This window comes from Rhinatrema bivittatum, chromosome 3 (assembly GCF_901001135.1).
Source record: "Rhinatrema bivittatum chromosome 3, aRhiBiv1.1, whole genome shotgun sequence".
Taxonomy (NCBI): Eukaryota; Metazoa; Chordata; class Amphibia; order Gymnophiona; family Rhinatrematidae; genus Rhinatrema; species Rhinatrema bivittatum.
The window spans coordinates 257,001,793-257,019,509 of NC_042617.1; the positions used below are offsets into that span (position 1 = coordinate 257,001,793).

At 42.2% G+C, this 17,717-nt stretch overlaps 1 protein-coding gene across 1 annotated transcript in view; it reads left to right on the forward strand.

The window, feature by feature from the left end:
* The window catches only part of APMAP (adipocyte plasma membrane associated protein), a 134,685-nt gene that overhangs the window by 277 nt on the left and 116,691 nt on the right, over positions 1-17,717 (forward strand). The window contains exon 2 of the mRNA XM_029594506.1: positions 10,194-10,310. Coding sequence (XP_029450366.1) covers positions 10,194-10,310 — 117 coding nt within the window. The remainder of the gene's footprint in view (positions 1-10,193; positions 10,311-17,717) is intronic.

Sequence of the window (17,717 nt, forward strand, 5' to 3'; positions counted from 1 at the left end):
GGTTACCGAGCGCCCCGTTATGCTCGACACTAGCCGCGTAAAAATTCTTTTCGCGCGGGGCCGCAGTGGCCAGGAGTACTTTGCTCTGGGTTTTGTCGGAAGCTGCCAAGGCTGAAAGGAGCAGCAGCATATGCAGAAGTGCGAGACTGGCATGCTTATACCATGGTTTGAAAGCGTGGTTCCGATCCTAAATCTAGTTTTTGCAGACCTCAAACACTTCACGGTTGGTTTTTTTTTGTTTTTTTTTTTTAAGGCTTTCTACTATGAAGGTGCATAAAATCATACCTGTATGCATGATGTCGCAGGTCCAGATTAATTTGTGCCCTCTGATTACTTTATAAACCAGTAAATATATAGTAGGTGATGCCTTTTTTATTGGATGAATTTAAGACGTTTCTTAGTTTTTGTTAGCGGAAGCTCTCTTATTCCGCTAAAACAGTTTAGTTGCGGGGTCCTCAAATGCTGGATTTGGGAGCTGCTTCGGCAATACCTACAGAGCGATGGCGAGTTGTGGGTGTTGTACATAATATAGCCACAATTTGCTGTTTATTACACGAACTGCGCTATCGATTCAGGAAGCATGGTAAGAGATGGTGCATAAAAAAAAAATCTTTGAGCAGTGAACAGTTTGTATATACAAAATATTTGTTAAAGGAGTTTTCCTGTTTGTACAAACTGTGTGAAACTTGCCAGAGCTGGATTGTTAGTATGCTTTTTGCAGCTCATAATCATTACGAGGATTGAACTTGTAGACTATAAGGAAGTGGAACTGGAGGGGAGAAGGGTTAGGTGGATGGGGTCGGGGTCAGGTGTGAATCTCTCTCACACACACCGAAAGAAAGCCATGTGACTGACTACCCTTGTTTCAGAGTAAGCAGCTCCAAAATTCTCTGATCACTGTTTCTCCCAAGGGTTAGAAGCCATGAATGATCTATGCAACTATTGGCACTGTTCTGTTTCTTTAGAGGAGCCAGAGGTGATATGCACTGCTGGTTTGACTTTGCATTCTTGGATCTTAGAAAAAAGGTGACAATACTGTTCTGGGTAGTTCTGCCAGAAATTAAGCTCTCGATAATCCACAAATACAGTGGTGTAGCCAAAATTGATTGATTTTTATTTATTTTTTGGATGGGCACAAGGTTAACATGGCTTGCCTGCAGACATGCAGGTCTGAGACCTACTGGTTGTATTCTTATCGATAAATGCCATATATTGCACCTTCCAATAGCTTTCTAAGCAGTTTGCAACAGCCATCATGCATGAAACTAAACTATTTTACAATTATTTCAAGCATTTACCAGCATTAGAAATTACCTATTAGGGGAGAATCCAAGATGGCCGACAAGATCGGACGCGTGTGACAAGGGCTCTGAGAGAATTAGTGTTTTTTGTGAAGAAAAATGCCGCATACAGCGAGGAAAAAGGAGAGCCAAAGAGAAAATATCGTAGTAACTACTGAGGGTCATATCTTGGGCCCAATGGACTCACATGTTCCGGAACAGAAACCGGATGGTGGCTCACAGCGGGGAGAGCGGTTGGAAGAGGAAACTGCCTCCCCACAGGAGCTTCAGAAGACCTTATCCCTAGTTCTGCGGATGCCCCCAGGAAATCCTGCGGCCTTATGAGAGATGGACGGGAGTGGTCTTCCCCGAAGGAATGAGAGTGAGACCACCGGAGGTTCGTCGGTAGACGAAGAAGGCGGAGGTGAGAACCATCTGATGCTGCACTCGCGAGAAGAAATCAGCGTGGGAGACGCTGTAGGCTGTACGGAGCAGCCTCCAACAGAAAGGGAAGTACTTTTTAAATTACCTACAAAGAAGGAAATACCTACACCTGAAGTTTTCTCTTCAAAAAAAAATCTGGGAAGCTGTGCAAACAGTGAATGATAACCTTTTAACCAGATTAATCCTCTGGCCTCCTTGATAAATAATACTGTGGAAAGAGTTGGAAAGGTTGAGGAAGAAATGAGTACAAGCAATAAAGAATGATAAGGTTGAGACGGAGATGAAAGAAATGAGAAATCTTCAAAGTTGTATTATTAAAGGAAATACAATATTGATAAATCGTATAGAAAATTTGGAAAATCAAACAAAAGGGAGAAATCTGTCTAATCAATTTTCCCAAAGACCCAATGGTGACTCCACAAGATATGTGGAGGCAATATTTAATACAGATATTAAAGGTTCCTGAAGCAGCGATTCCCCCAACATCTAAGATATATTATATACCAGCATTTAAGAAAAAGGAAAAAGAAGGGGAAAATGATTACTAAGTTTTGACCCCAGTTGTTCCAGTAACAACAGATATTTCCAAACTGGACATAAATTTAATTGAAACAATGCAAACCGATCCCGTCAAACCGGCCACATTGATTGTGACATTTCTTTTGGAATCTGATAAAAATTGGATTTTAAGTACATACCTTCGGAACAGAGCTGAAATTTTCATGGGCTTAAAAGTTGGAATATTCCTAGACTTAGCAAGAAGCATGCACTCAGAAGGAAGCTATTTTTGAACTTGAGATCTCAAGTTCAAAAAATGGGGGCTGTGTATATACTTAAGTATCCATGTAAATGTTGCATAAAATATAGAAACATCTCACATATCTTTTTTTCAGCCAGCACAGTTAGAGAATTTCTTAAAGTACTCTCCTGAGATATTAACATCCTCTCCGCTGTTGGAAGGCTAAAGTACTAAGGGGCAGATTTTAAAACATATGCGCGGGCATAGATTTGTTCCCGCAACCCGGCGCGAACAAATCTACGCCCGATTTTATAACATGTGCTGCCGCGCGCATGTTATAAAATCCAGGGTCGGCATGCGCAGGGGGTGCACAATTGTACAACCTGCGCGAGCCGAGCAGCCTGCCTCCGAGGCCGCTCCGAAATCGGAGTGGCCTCGGAGGGAACTTTTTTCCGTTTTTTTTTTTTTTTATTCTTCCCCCCCCCGGAATCTTTGAGAAAATTACGCCTACCCGGCCAGGCCCCAACACAGGCTGCTGTGTCGGGGCACTTGGCCCCGCCCCGTACCGCCCATTTTTTCGAAGCCCCCGGGGCATGCATGTGCCGCTGAGCCTATGCAAGATAGGCTCGATGTGCCCAGGGGTAGGTTTTCGGGGCGCGTATCTTACGCGTGCAACCTTTGAAAATCTACCCCTAAGAGTCTATGGCTGGATCTGTTTAGAAAAATGTATAATTCCTGAATAAGGTCCTGTCATATTTTCTAAAGCAAAGTTTATAATTTGTGTAATTGGCAGGACTAGGTATCATACATTACGTATACGCTGATGACATTCAACTAATTCTACCAGTAGAGGAAACAATTGAAAAAACATTAAACTTAGCAATGTTGTCCTTAGATATAATTAAACTACTAAACCAAATGGAACTGGTAATTAATATTGAAGAATTCATACACCTTGAATGAAAAACCACTGAATTAATCCAGAATCCCATCAAACTTAAAAATGATCAGATAGTGGAACTAACTGGAAGAGCTCGAAACCTAGGTGTAATAATTGACAATGAACTCCACCTCAAGCAACACATATCATTGAAAGTTAGAGAAGGCTACGCCAAACTAATGGTCCTTAGAAGGCTAAAACTCCTATTAACCCAAGCGCACTTCCAAAACTGTTCTGCAAGCACTTATATTCGCTAGCACAGACTATTGTAACACACTTTTCTTGGGATTACCATATACGACATTAAGACCACTACAAATCTTTCAGAACTCTGCAGCCAGAATACTAACGGGGAAAAAGCAGAAGGGATCACATCACTCAAACTCACAGAATTACACTGGCTGCCAATTGAACAAAGAGTGCAATTTAAAACACTATGCACAATTCACAAACTAATCAATGAGGAAAATACTGATTGGCTAAATATTGCACTATGACTACATGTCCCCCAGAGAAATCTCAGATCAGCAAATAAAGCTCTACTAACCATACTCTCTGTAAAGACAGCTAAACTGACCCAAGTGAGAGAGAGCACTATCCTTAGCTGGTAGCCGGTCCAATATTATGGAACACAATGCCACTCGAAATAAGATTAATGAGAGATTTAAAACTCTTCCAAAAAAAAGTTTAAAAACATGGCTCTTCAAAAAAGCTTTTCAAAGTGAGAGTGGGGAGTAAGTATAAAAAAAAAAAAAAGAGAGAAAAAGAACTTCTACACACAGTTAAGTCACCAAATAACATATATGCTTTCTTTTTATTTTTTTCTCATACTTAAGTATTAACTTAAAAGTACAGTATATCTCATGTATGGATTTTCTATTAATCATAAATGGAATTTCCAATCCATGTTCCATATAGTGTGTATTATTTGAATCATGTAACCAAAAAGATTTTGGCACCTACTAGATAATTTATAAACCAATCCAAACTTATATACGTGCCTGTCTGTAAACTGTTGTGATGGTATATCACTAAACGACTGTATAGAAAAGTTTTTAAATAAATAATGAATCCCTTTCCCCCTTAATGAGGACTTTAAAAGCATAAAGTTAGAGGAGTAAATACATTGTTTTCATAATGTTTACTGTTTATTGTAAAATGCTTTGTACACAAGATTGTTTGTTTTCTTGGTGGGTAAATTAATGATTTGTTTTTATATTTCAGTTTATAAATGTGCAAATATATCATAGAATGAATCGGATTGTTTTCTATGCTTTTTATATCATGTAACAAAACAAAATGTATTTTTTCATGAATCCTCTTTGTAGACAACCAGAAATCATAACTGCAATAAAATATCATTAATCATTGGTACAGGGGCAACATAAAGCTAGGACAATTCCTATTACAACTAACATGAAAATATTTATTCAAATTCTGGTGTCACCTTTAGCAAAAAAATATCCCTCCACCGCTATTTTGTGAAGTAACACAAACCTCCTGCAAGGAAAGACACCTAGAACCTTGCCATACCATACAGTCACAGCACTGACTCTCAAGATTTAAATAGCAACCTTATGAAAAAGCAGCAATGCAAATACCACAACAGGCCCTAGAACATTAATACATCACCTACTGGAATAACAGAACAAGCTGGCCTACTAAAAAGAAACTACATGCGACAGAAATACTGCACTTCAGTCACAGAGACCGACCTTTACCTAATATAGAAATAAGAGATTACAAACTAGAAACGTGCAGACAAAACCAAAATAGCCTGAGAAACTAGGCTCCGAACAGTGGAACACTGAAGAGAGAGCGAAATTCACATTCCCAAAGATGGCATATCTCAAAACAAAAAGTGTGTATGTATACATACACAAGGTTTGACATTGAAGTTCTCGAACTTGCAACTGTGCGCTTACATTGACAGCACTGAATAAACAGCTCGTTAAGGTTTCATAACCTTGGTATATCAGTGTCTCACAGTTGTGTTTGTGTCGACGTGTGGTGCTGTCTTGCTGAGTGGCGTTCATTATTGTTGCATGCTTTTGTGTGCCATATTGGTTTGAATTAGAGCAACAAACAAATATTAAATTTCTTGTTAAACTTGGGAAGGGTGGAAGTGAAATCAGGGACATGTTAGTACAGGTTTATGGGGATACTGCACTGTACAAATGGATTAAACGTTTTTTCTGAGGGGAGAGAAAGTGTCACTGATGAAGAGAGGTCAGGGTGGTCAGTAACGAGCAGAACTGATGAAAACATTGCAAAAATGTATCTATTTGTTTGTCTGTCTAAATCGTTGGCTGACTATGAGAAACATAGCAGACCAAGTAAACATTGATAGAGAAATAGGAAAATCTTGGCATGAGAAAGATGTTGCAAAAAATGGTTCTAAAGGAGCTCACCAATGAACAAAAGCAAAGAAGAGTCAGTTTGCCAAGACAGTTTGGGCCGTTATCACTGGTGATGAAACATGGGTGTACCAATACGACCATGAAACAAACATCAAAGTGCACAATGGAAGTCAGCCAATTCTCCATGACCAAAAACATTCAGTTAGTCCAAATCAAGAGTTTAAGTGATGTTGCTAACCTTTTTTGTTAAGAGGGATTATTCATTATGAATTTGTACCAACTGGATGAACAGTTAACCAAGTTTACTATTTAGAAGTGCTGAAAAGGCTGCATGAAAAAGTTAGACGAAAAAGACCTGAACTTTTCGCCAACAACTCATGGCTCTTGAATCACGACAGTGCACCAGCTCACATGGCACTGTCTGTGAGGGAGTATTTAGCTAGTAAACAAATAACTGTATTGGAACACCCTCCCTGCTCACCTGATATGGCCCCCCCCAATTACTTTATTTATCCAAAGATAAAGGAAATATTGACAGGAAGGTGTTTTTTATTACATTTAATACATCAAGGGTAATACTGCAGCTCTGATGGTGATTCCAGAAAAAGAGTTTCAAAATTGCTATGAAGGGTGGACTAGGTGCTGGGGTTGGTGCATAGCATCCCAAGGGGAGTACTTCAAAGGTGACCGTAGTGATATTCAGCAATGAGGTATGAAGCACTTTTTTTTTCTAGGATGAGTTCATGAACTTAATAGGCAGACCTTGTGTGTATGTATATATGAGGTCTGCCAATATCCTACCTAATAAACGAAGGATGACCGACGTGCCGCAAATGCGCAGTAGAGACCAGCTCTACCGCGCATGTGCGGGCGAGCACGTCGGTCTGAGCCAGAAAAAAAATGGTGGCGTCCGGTGGCGGCGGCGGGTGGCGGTGGAGGCGTTCGGTGGTGGCGGCAGCGGGTGGCAGCGGGGGAGGAGAGAGAGAGGGAGGGACTGACAGAGAGAGGGAGGGACTGAGTGAGAGGGGAGGAGAGGGAGGGAGTGGGACTGAGTGAGAGGGAGGGAGTGGGACTGAGTGAGAGGGAGGGAGTGGGAGGGAGGGAGTAGGACTGAGAGGGAGGGAGGGAGTGGGACTGAGGGAGGGGGAGAGAGAGAGGGAGGGGGAGAGAGAGAGGGAGGGGGAGAGAGGGAGGGAGGGAGTGGGACTGAGAGGGACGGAGTGTGAGTGAGGGAGGGAGTGGGACTGAGTGTGAGTGAGGGAGGGAGGGACTGAGTGGGTGAGAGGGAGGGAGGTAGGGGGTGGTGAAGAGTGAGGGGAGAGAATGAGGGGGAGGTGAGAGACAGAGGGATGTAGCCCGTTTTAACGGGCTTAACGGCTTGTATCAATATAAAATATATATCAATAAGGAATATATATATATATATAAACATTTGTTTTATAACCCCCCCCCCCCTTTTTTTTTATTTTATTTTTTTAAAGCCTTTGTTGTCTGATCGCTGTATTTTTCTAATTAGTTGGTCCTGGTCTCTTTTTTTTTTTTTTTTTTTTCCCTTGTCATTCATTTCCTAATTCCTTTTCAATGTCTCTTCTACTGTCTTCTTCCCCTCCTCCCTCACGCACACAAATACATGCTTTCTCTCACAAACTCCCGCACACACCCAAGCTCTCTCATATGCTCTCGCACACACACACCCATTCAAGCTTCCATTGTCACCCACATATACACTTGTGAGCTCCCATTCTCACATGTACAGACTCTTTCGAGCTTCTGTTCTCATGTGCACATGCAGGGCCTTTTCAAATTAGGTACAACCAAAAATCCTACTTCTGCCATCATGGGGATAGGATCCCGTGACAGCCTTACTCCAACAGACCTCTTCCAGTAGGGTGGGCCACTACCCACTCAAGCCCACCCATGACTATGCCACTGCACAAGTAGGGGTTGAATTAGCACAAGTTTGAAAGTTGTGAGCAGTAGTGCCATTCATGAAGGCCTTGGCTGAAGCTTTGACAATTGGTGCTCACAGGTTTCAAACTTGTGCTAATTCAATCTCTTTTTTTTTTTGTCTGTTCTTTGCTCTGCAGTGTCTGCTTCAGTATCACCCCTTCCCCCATCTGTTCCCTGAATATGGGAGAGGGGAGAGACTGGATTAGGGAGTAGAGTGACTGTTTTCTTCTGTGTGCTCCAGGCTCCACTCCTCTTTTCTGCAGGCTGCCTGGAGGAGATGGGCTGGAGCAGGACATCCCTGCTACTCTGCCTCTTAAGCTTGAAAAGAAGTGCCATTACTGTGATTCAGTGATTATGGGGTAACTTTCAGAAATAATTTGCTATGAGTGAACAGGTATTTTTTCTAGTGCAGAAAGCCCTTTTCAAAACTGTCCCCTCTCCCACAGTGTTGAAAAATGTGAGCTGTCTATAATGTGTGTACTTTTTCCTCATGGGCGTGTGAGAGGGAAGGTATGGTACAGGGGCCATCTCAGCAAAGTATATATGCTGGGAGCTTATTTTAAACTCTCTGTTGCATTGTTTGGATGGGAAGCTTACATATTCACAGTCTTGCAGCTGCTTGGAAGTCTGTGGTAATCTGGCCCTTATTGTTTCATGAGGTTTGATATTTCATAATTCTGGTGATTTATTAACCTGGGTGTCATTTCACTCTAATAATTTAGCGGAAGGGAGTGTTTTTCAAGAGTAGAACTTGAAAACAGTAATGGGGAGGATAACTTTCAAAAGTCACTTATTTGTTGGTACAAGTGGCTTTCTACCTAGTAAAAGTGTTGTCTGAAAATTGGATGCATGTGCCTTCTGTGATTAAACAGTGTGGCTACTTCTGTCCTTGAAAATTGGTAGGATCAGGGAAGGAGGCATGAGGCAACAAAGTACATAAGTCTGCATTTAACAAACAAAATATCCAGAGAAGAAGGTGCAAATCTCTGCATACACTTTTTTTTTTTCTCCTCCCCCTAAGCAGTTTTTATAAGGAAAGCATGAGTATACAAGCCTTTTTGAAATTGGTATAAAGCCTGGGGGGGGGGGGGGAAGGTACCCGTGGACTCTATCTATCTTTTAAATTTAATGTTAACTTCCCTCTTTCTGTACCCAGCAGTCAGAGGTGGTTGACATTGGCTTGCTGGTAGACTGCTGTCTGTTAAAAGTAGATCCCAGCCAAGAAACCACTTCAGCTGTTTCAATGTTTGAGCTGGATTTCTACAGGGAAAAGTGTTCTTTCAGCAAACTCATTTCTGTAATAGTTGGCATGTTCTCAACAGAGGTGGAAAGGACTTTAGAAAAAGGTGGGCATCGGGTACAGTATTTAGGATCCATGGAAACCTTATTGTGGACTTTTTTTTTTGGGGGGGGGGGGGGGGGGGTTTACTCTTTATGTTATTTTTTTTTCTTTTTTCTTTCCTCTCCTCTAAGCCTCCTTTAACTGAAAGTTAAACTCTGGCAGGTTCCATACTAAGCTGCAGTTGCATATCTGGTGTCTTTACTCTTTCAAGATGAGGACCATTCCAGAATGTAGGACATGCCCCCTTTCAGCGGTTATAATTAATAATACTTAGTTTAACACCTTCCTAAGCTAAGTGTGGTTGATTGCAACAGTAGCAGTTTTTGAAACATCAGCCGATATTTTGAAAATCTACCCCTATATGTCCTTTTGTTTTTTCATCAATCACAGACTATGCATGCTGAATTTCCAAAGGGTTACGTACGTAACCCCCGAAAGCCTGCCCCTGTGCGCACCGATCATGCCCCGGGATGCTCGTATGTCCCAGGGCTTCGAAAAAGGGGCGTTCCGGGGGCAGGGGCAGGGCACCAGTCCAGGGGTGTTCTGTGGGCGGGGCCGAGGTCTCATCCGATGCAGCCCTGCTGAGGGATGGCGCACCAGCAGGCGTAACTTCGACAATAAAGGTGGGGGGAGGCGGAGGAAGGCTACGTGGCTCGGCACGCGCAAGTTGCATAATTGTGCACCCCCTTGCGTGCGCTGACCCTGGATTTTATAACATGCGCGCGGCTGCCAGGTTGCAAGAACAAATATACGCCCGCGTGTATGTCTGAAAATCTACCCCATAGTGCTTACCACATTCTGGCATTTTTAACTCATGTGGGCCTCATATGTCTGGCTTGCTGACACCCATTAATTGATCAGCTTATCTAATATTGGTGTGTTTTTTGCCAAAGGTTTAAATAAGGTTGCTCTGGTTTGTTTTATATTTGGAATTTTTTGAACCGCTTCATTCACTTTGTTATAGAACTAGAATGTACAGAAGCAACTGACTTTTCGCTAGCTTGTTAATGGATATAAGACATTTTAAAACTGTTTTTCCTGTTTAAAAAAACCCAAAAACTAATGAAATTGGGTGTAAATAGTAAAACGTTGTAATTTTTGGGTTTATTTAATGTTTTTATTTGCATTTTCCTCCTAGTACGTACAGTGGCAAGGTTTTCCGGGTGACCTTTCTGACTCTAATTGTACTGGTGGTACTTCCACTGCTAGGAGCAATATTCCTATTGGAATGTCCAATAGACCCACAGCCATTAAGGTGAGTTGTATTTTATAGAAACATCTGTAGAATGATGGTCTTAAAGGTACAGGTCCAGTTCCTGCTGATCTAATTGCCTTTTTTTTTTCTGTTGAACTGTCAGAGACCCTGCTTAATCACTGATTTTTACCTTTACTTCCCTGCAATTAGGGATTCCCTGTGCTTATCCCAAGCTCTTTTGAATTCTGATAACTGTTTTAGCCTTTACTGTATCCAATGTGAGGCTGTTCCATGCTTGCACCCCCTTTCTGTGAAGTATTTTTGTGATGCACCTGGGTCTCTCTGCCTCTAGCAGCATACTGTAACATAAAGGATAGGTAAAAAGAGTTATGCAGAGGCACGACTCTGGGGAATGCTTTTCAGTATAGATTTGTAGATGGATGTTGGAGATTTAGAGGTGGAAATGGAGGGGGAGAATTGGGTGAGGTGTGGGGGCAGGGATTATGCCTTTGTAGGAGAGATGTGTATGTGTTGCTGCTTCAGGGGAGGTACATCTGAGGGGAATGCATTTATCTGGTGTGTGTGTGTACTTAAATGGGTAGAGGATTGTGGGATGTCTTATTGTGGTGTGGGTATGGGTGAAAGACTGTATTTGTGGGAGGAGATGTGAATGTTTTGTTGAATTTATACTCCCAGAGAATTCCCAACCATACCGTTAATGTAATACATGGTTGTATGTGTAAGGAGATTGTGTGAGTGTGTTTTGGCTTTTGTTTTTTTTTTTTTGGGGGGGGGGGGCAGTTAATGGTAAGCAGTAGTGAGTTGTTTTTTTTTGTGCATACCATGACAATGAATTTATTCATAATCCAGGGTATATGGGTATAATTTCAATCTCTAACTTCCAAATGCATTATATGAAATACAGAAGATAGCTCTTTGGCAGTAGCAAAAAAAAAAAAAATGTTTTAGATTAGGCCAGTGGTGCCCAATACAACTGGGCACACTTTCTGTATCTTTCTGCCACTTTTTCTTGGTTTCCGATTTGCATCTTTTGGTGGTTCTTTCTTCATACATTGTACAGAATAATCCCTTGGTAATGACACTTCTATTAGCAATGCCATTCTTATGTTGCACACATTTTTCTCCTTTACTCCAGTGCTTGGCTTTGTGTAGAACTTTTTTATTAATTGGATTGAGAGTGTCCTTGGTGATCATAACTTCATTCTTTGCAATCTTTTCAGGGTCGTAATCCCAGTGTTTTTTCTGCTGTGGTAATGTTAGTATGTCCAGTGGATGAGCTGTGTCGTGTGACTTTCTGCATTCAGACCTTCTAACAGCGTGTCACATCTAGCAACAAAGGGGCTGATGCAATAAAGTGTGCATAGGTTTTATCCTTAGTTGGGCCGGCTTTTGGATGCACTAGAGTAACACCCGATGCAGTAAGGGGATTAGCACATCCAAAACGCATGCCAGACATGTAGCTAATAGCGCTCATTAGATGTAAATTCCATGTAGATGAGGCTATTTGCGATGTAGTAAATCACTGGTCACCTGACACACTTTTTTTTTTTTTTTTAACCCAGAAAATTTAACTCCAGCTCTGGGGCTGGCGTTAAGTCATACAGCAAGTCAAGGGCACATGAAAAAAAAAAACAAAACCACTCTTCTGTGGTTCCTCTTAATATTCTTGTGATACAAAGATCTCATGCTTGCACAAATTAAAATTTAAGGAAAAATGTAAGGGCTTGATTTAAAAAAAAAAAAACAACCACTTTCTGGTGGCACAATCTACCCGTTCCAGGCTGATTTTGCTGCATGTAAATTAACTGCGGTGGGATAAAACAGATGCTCTTATTGAGTGTCGTTTTTTCTTATGGGTGCACAGCCATGTCTCCTGGGCACGTGATGCATTTGAGTCCTATGGATGCACAATTTTCCCTAGCGCATCCTTTTGACTGTGGCACATCATTTAAATTTAACATTGGGAGCCTAGGAGAGGTGGATGTGTGTGTTAGGAAAACAGGCACTCAGTAGGAGCACCCATATTACTGCGTGTGGTATTGCACATTAAGGAGCCAATGCAACACTTTCAGTTGTTTCACAGAATCTATATTTATTTGTTCTGTCATGATTAGCCAAGCTATGCTTTTGGCTTGTTCAGTGTTACACGAAGTGGACCAGAGGTCAGTGATTGTGCAAAGTAGAGATAAGCAATCTGTAGAATATATTAGTCTTGGGGGAATTCGTTGCTACTGTTGAGCGCAGAATTCCCATTTCCTGCGCAGAAAATGGCAGAGGAGACCCTAGCATACTGCAAATGGAGCACGCAAAGATGAAGACCCGCGTACACCGCGGGATGCGCTCCGCTCATAGCAAAGATGAAGGCCTCTGTGAGAATGAATGGTGTGTTAGAGGGCGGGCGGGGAGGGGATGCTTGAGTGGGTGCCAGAGAGGGAGCCAATATGAAGAGATTGTGAATGAGTGTGTATGTATGTGAGGGTGCTAGCCTATGTGAAGGGATTGTGTAAGACAGATCCTAGTGTGGGTGGGTGTGTGCACGAGAGTGAGGGAGCCTGTATGAGGGTGTGTATGTGTACTAGGGAGGGAGCATATGTGAGGGAGGGGCAGTACTGAGAACAGGGTCAAACTCTGGGACTGGTGATAAGAGTGGAAAGGGTTGAGCCTAGAGGTGGAGGGGAGAGATATTGGCAGGTGGAGGAGTTGGGGCCTGAGGAGGGTAAAGTGGCCAGGGGAGTAGGGAGAGTGAGTGGAAGGGACATTCTTACAATGAATTTCTAGGGAAATTCTGCATCTAAGTAAGAACATAAGAAAATGCCATACTGGGTCAGACCAAGGGTCCATCAAGCCCAGCATCCTGTTTCCAACAGTGGCTAATCCAGGCCATAAGAACCTGGCAAGTATCCAAAAACTAAGTCTATTCCATGTAACCATTGCTAATGGCAGTGGCTATTCTCTAAGTGAACTTAATAGCAGGTAATGGTCTTCTCCTCCAAGAACTTATCCAATCCTTTTTTAAACACAGCTATACTAACTGCATTAACCACATCCTCCGGCAACAAATTCCAGAGTTTAATTGTGCGTTGAGTAAAAAAGAACTTTCTCCGATTAGTTTTAAATGTGCCCCATGGTAACTTCATGGAGTGCCCCCTAGTCTTTCTACTATCTGAAAGAGTAAATAACCGATTCACATCTACCCGTTCTAGACCTCTCATGATTTTAAACACCTCTATCATATCCCCCCTCAGTCGTCTCTTCTCCAAGCTGAAAAGTCCTAACCTCTTTAGTCTTTCCTCATAGGGGAGTTGTTCCATTCCCCTTATCATTTTGGTAGCCCTTCTCTGTACCTTCTCCATCGCAATTTATATCTTTTTTGAGATGCGGCGACCAGAGTTTTACACAGTATTCAAGGTGGGGTCTCACCATGGAGCGATACAGAGGCATTATGACATTTTCCGTTTTATTCACCAATCCTTTTCTAATAATTCCCAACATTCTGTTTGCTTTTTTGACTGCCGCAGCACACTGAACCGACGATTTCAATGTGTTATCCACTATGACAAAAAGTAATAACTTTTTTCTGTATTAATTTAAAATGTAATTACTTAACACAATTTACATGCAGTCTTTATTTTGACCAATATAAAGTTTGCAGAATTTTAAGTTTTTGTGCGCAGAACTCCCCCAGGAGTATATATTTAGCATGTCGGATTACTTTATAGCTGTGCCAAAAGGCTTTAACATCTACTTTCTGGGTCAGGATAAGAGGAAGACTGTGAGATTAGAAGAAAGATGTTCTGACATGTTTAGCAATGCAAAGATAAAATATATGCCAATATGTATGTTTAAAAACAAACCAAAAAAAAAAAACCCAACTAAATTTTACACGTCAGGAAGTCCTAAGAATGCTAACTTTTAGGGTAAAAGAAATTCTGTTTCTAGAACTGAGACTTGGTCATGCAAAGATTCTCTCCAGCACATGGTGGACATGTATCTCCCTATGAGGATTGCTTTGAGCTTTTTGAAAGGAGAAATTTTGAAATTGTAAATTCAGGAAAAGATTCCCACTCTCCTGTGGTGATACCTAAAGGTCCCTCCCCCACTTGAGAATTCCTGAGGCAATTTCCGTGGTCCCTCCAGAGGTGTGCCTTGGTCCGATAACTGGGTTTCCCAGTGTGAACTTAGCTGCTAGCTCAGCTGAAAAGGCAGTGAGTGCGGTGGTGACAGCAGATCCCTCTCCCTCCGCACTGGAGACAGTCTCTGTACTCTGCCCATAAGCACTGAGCTCAGGTAAGGTTTAAGAAAAACATTTTACCTGAATCAGAGACAGAGGGGTTTCAGGACTTCCTCAGGTCTCCGTTCTTGGTGTGCTGTGCTGACATTCATTCCTGCTGCTGCTGGGGAACTGGGCAACCTGGCGGGTTGAGTGGAGCTCGGTGGGCTAGGCCTCGCACTTAGGCTTTATTCTTGCATGCCACATAGTAGGCCACAGCGACTGTTTTTCACGTGCTCTTGTGTGGGTTCTGCTGACCTCTGTAGGACATCAGTGTGTGCAGTGTCAGCTCTGCGCATATGTTCGCTTTGTTTTTGGGCACATCTTTTACTTGCACAAACTTTTTATGCGCTTAACTTTGTGCATAAGTTATGCGAGTGCCTTACCACGCTTTCTTCTAGGTGATCATTTTTTGGGCACATTTCATTTTTGAGCGCAAGCCGTTCTGATGCATGTTTTACCGCAGTAATGGTAAGCAAGAAGCCTAAGTGTCTTCCTATTTGTGATGCCTGTCACATTAGGGCTTCTCAATCTGACCTGCTTTTAACTTGTCAGTGTTGCTCAGCAGCTCAGGGAGAGTTGTCTCCTCAGATTTTGTTAAATCTGGGTTTTCTCATTCTGATGATGGGTTGGTCACGGCCTTGACTGGGGTGATGCCAGATCTTAGTTCTCCCTTTACTGGCTCCTCTGCTGGTGAGGGCAGTTCTGTGGGACCAGCTCCAGCTTGTTCTGGGCTTGGTCTGGACCTGGCTGCTTTTTCTTGGGTGGAATGTTTTTCAAGGCTTACAAACCTTTCTTCAGGTGCAGTCTTCCACTTCCCCATTTCTTTCTGGTCGGACCCTCAATCAGTGGCTCCTCCCTCTTCCAGTCCTATGCTTAAGTGCCGGGGCTCGCCCTGGCTCCCTGCGGGTGTTTCTGGCAGGAATCCGGATGGCACTGATAAGATTGATCCTGATTCCCTGGAAGATGGGGAAATTCCCTCCAGGACTGGAACCATATCGAACAATGTTGTGGTTCTTTCATAGAGAGAAACTGCCAGCCCTGGTTTCCTAGACCTTGAAACAGCTGGGTATTCCTGGTTTAGATGTTGTTTCAGAGCCAAGGAAGAATCCCATTTTAGTTTCCTTACGTAAAACCTTTTGTTTCTTCCCGGTGATGGATGCCATCCAGGAATTGATTAATATGGGATGCCCCAGAGGCAAATTTTAAAGGGGGTCAGACATTGGAAGGCCTGTACCCCCTGGATCCAGCTGTGAGAGAGCGTTTGCGTTTTCCCAAAGTGGATGCTCTGGTATACACCATGTCTAAGCAGGCGACTATCCCCATAGAGAGAGGAGTGGACTTGAAGGCTGTACATAACAGGATTGAGGCTGTTCTTAAGCAAGCCTTTGAGGTAGTGGTGATGAACTTAGATTGCCTCCTGTTGCACCCTGGTGGCAAGATCTTGTCTGCTTTTCTCTCAGGAGGTTGATGAATCTGGAAGGAATTTGAGTGGTTATGGAGCCCTCTGCTGCTTTTTTAGCAGATGCAGGCTGTGATTTGCTCCAGACCTTGGCCAGAGGAGTGGCTTCGGTGATAGCAGCCAGGCGTCAATTCTGGTTGTTGAATTGGTCGACTGATATCTTACTAAGATGGCCCTTAAAGGCTCACTCTTGTTTGGGAGCAAGTTGGAGAAACTGGCCAGTAAGTGGGGCGAGTCTCTGGTTCCTCGGTTGCCGGAGGATAAACAGTTATAGCACCCCTTTGGTATGAGGGAAGATGTGCCCAAAAAATGCCCTACAGAGGGACAACCTTTCAGCGGATTCGGCCTTTCGGTAGGTCTCTGTCCTTTCGTCCCTGGCAGCCCAAGAGAGGAACAGGCTCGAGTGGTAGACCTTCCCGAGCTTCCCAATGAAGGTTTGCTGTCCCACCTTCCGGAGTATTTGATAGGACATCTCTTATCAGAGGTGGGTTGAGATCACGTCAGACCAATAGGTCCTTGAGGTGATACGTAAAGGATATGCACTGGAATTTCGCAGTATTCCTTGGGATGTGTTCATGGTGTCCCGTTGCCACTCGCCGCAGAAGAAGCAGGCAGAGGACTTCAGGCTTCAAAGGCTCCTCAGACTGAAGGCTGTGGTTCCGGTGCCCATGTCTAAGTATGGGTCGCTATTCCATTAATTTGGTTGTGCCCAAGGAGGGCGGCTCATTTCATCCCATCTTGGATCTCAAGAGGGTCAACCATCACTTGGAGGTGACTAATTTTTTGAATGGAAACTTTACCTTTCTTCAACTTGTCAGTTGCTATGCCATATGAAATTGAATTTAAAAGTAAGACTGAGATTCTTTTCATCTGTAACAAATTATACAGAATTTTTTTTATTGAAATAGAATCTAGGTTTTAGTCTGACAGAAGTGAGAAATTTAGGAATACTGTTTGGAAAGTGAGATCAATATGAAAAGATCAGTTGCGAATATTATAAAAGATGGTTTCTATAACCTACAAATTTTAAAAAGGTTAAAAACTTTCCTATACTCCCAAGACTTTTGAACTGTCTTAGTCTCTCATTTGCAAAGATAGATTACTGTAACACATTCTGGTTAGGTTTACCTCAATGTACTCGCCACCTGTTGCAGTTAACACAAAATGCTGCCGCAAGGGTTTTGATCAATTTTTTTTGAAAATATAATCATATTACACCAGTTTTTAAAAATTCTGCACTGACTACCAATAGATTTTAGAATACAGTATAAATGTTTGTGTCTAATCCATAAAACAATTTATAATGAAAAAAGTGAATGGCTAAATGCCTCCCTGCGACTTCAGACCTAGCAACGCGGGGTGAGATCAAAGTATAAAGGACAGTTGACTATACCATCATCTAGACTAGCTCATCTAAAAGTATGTGAATGAGCGCTGTCACTGGCCAGCCCTACTATCTGGAATGAGCTCCCTAGTGAACTATGATTAGTCAACTTTTTTCAAGATTTAAAAGGAAACTAAAAACTCATTTATTTAAAAATGCTTTTGGAGATTAAAATAAGGTGAGAAAATGTATTTGCATGATACTGGAAGTCGTTTTGACTATCATTTTGCTATACTTTTGAGCATAAGATTTTAGAATATAAATTTAATTTCATTTTATATTTTAGATTGTATGCTGCATTGAATTACTTATTTTGGTTTTATGTTGACT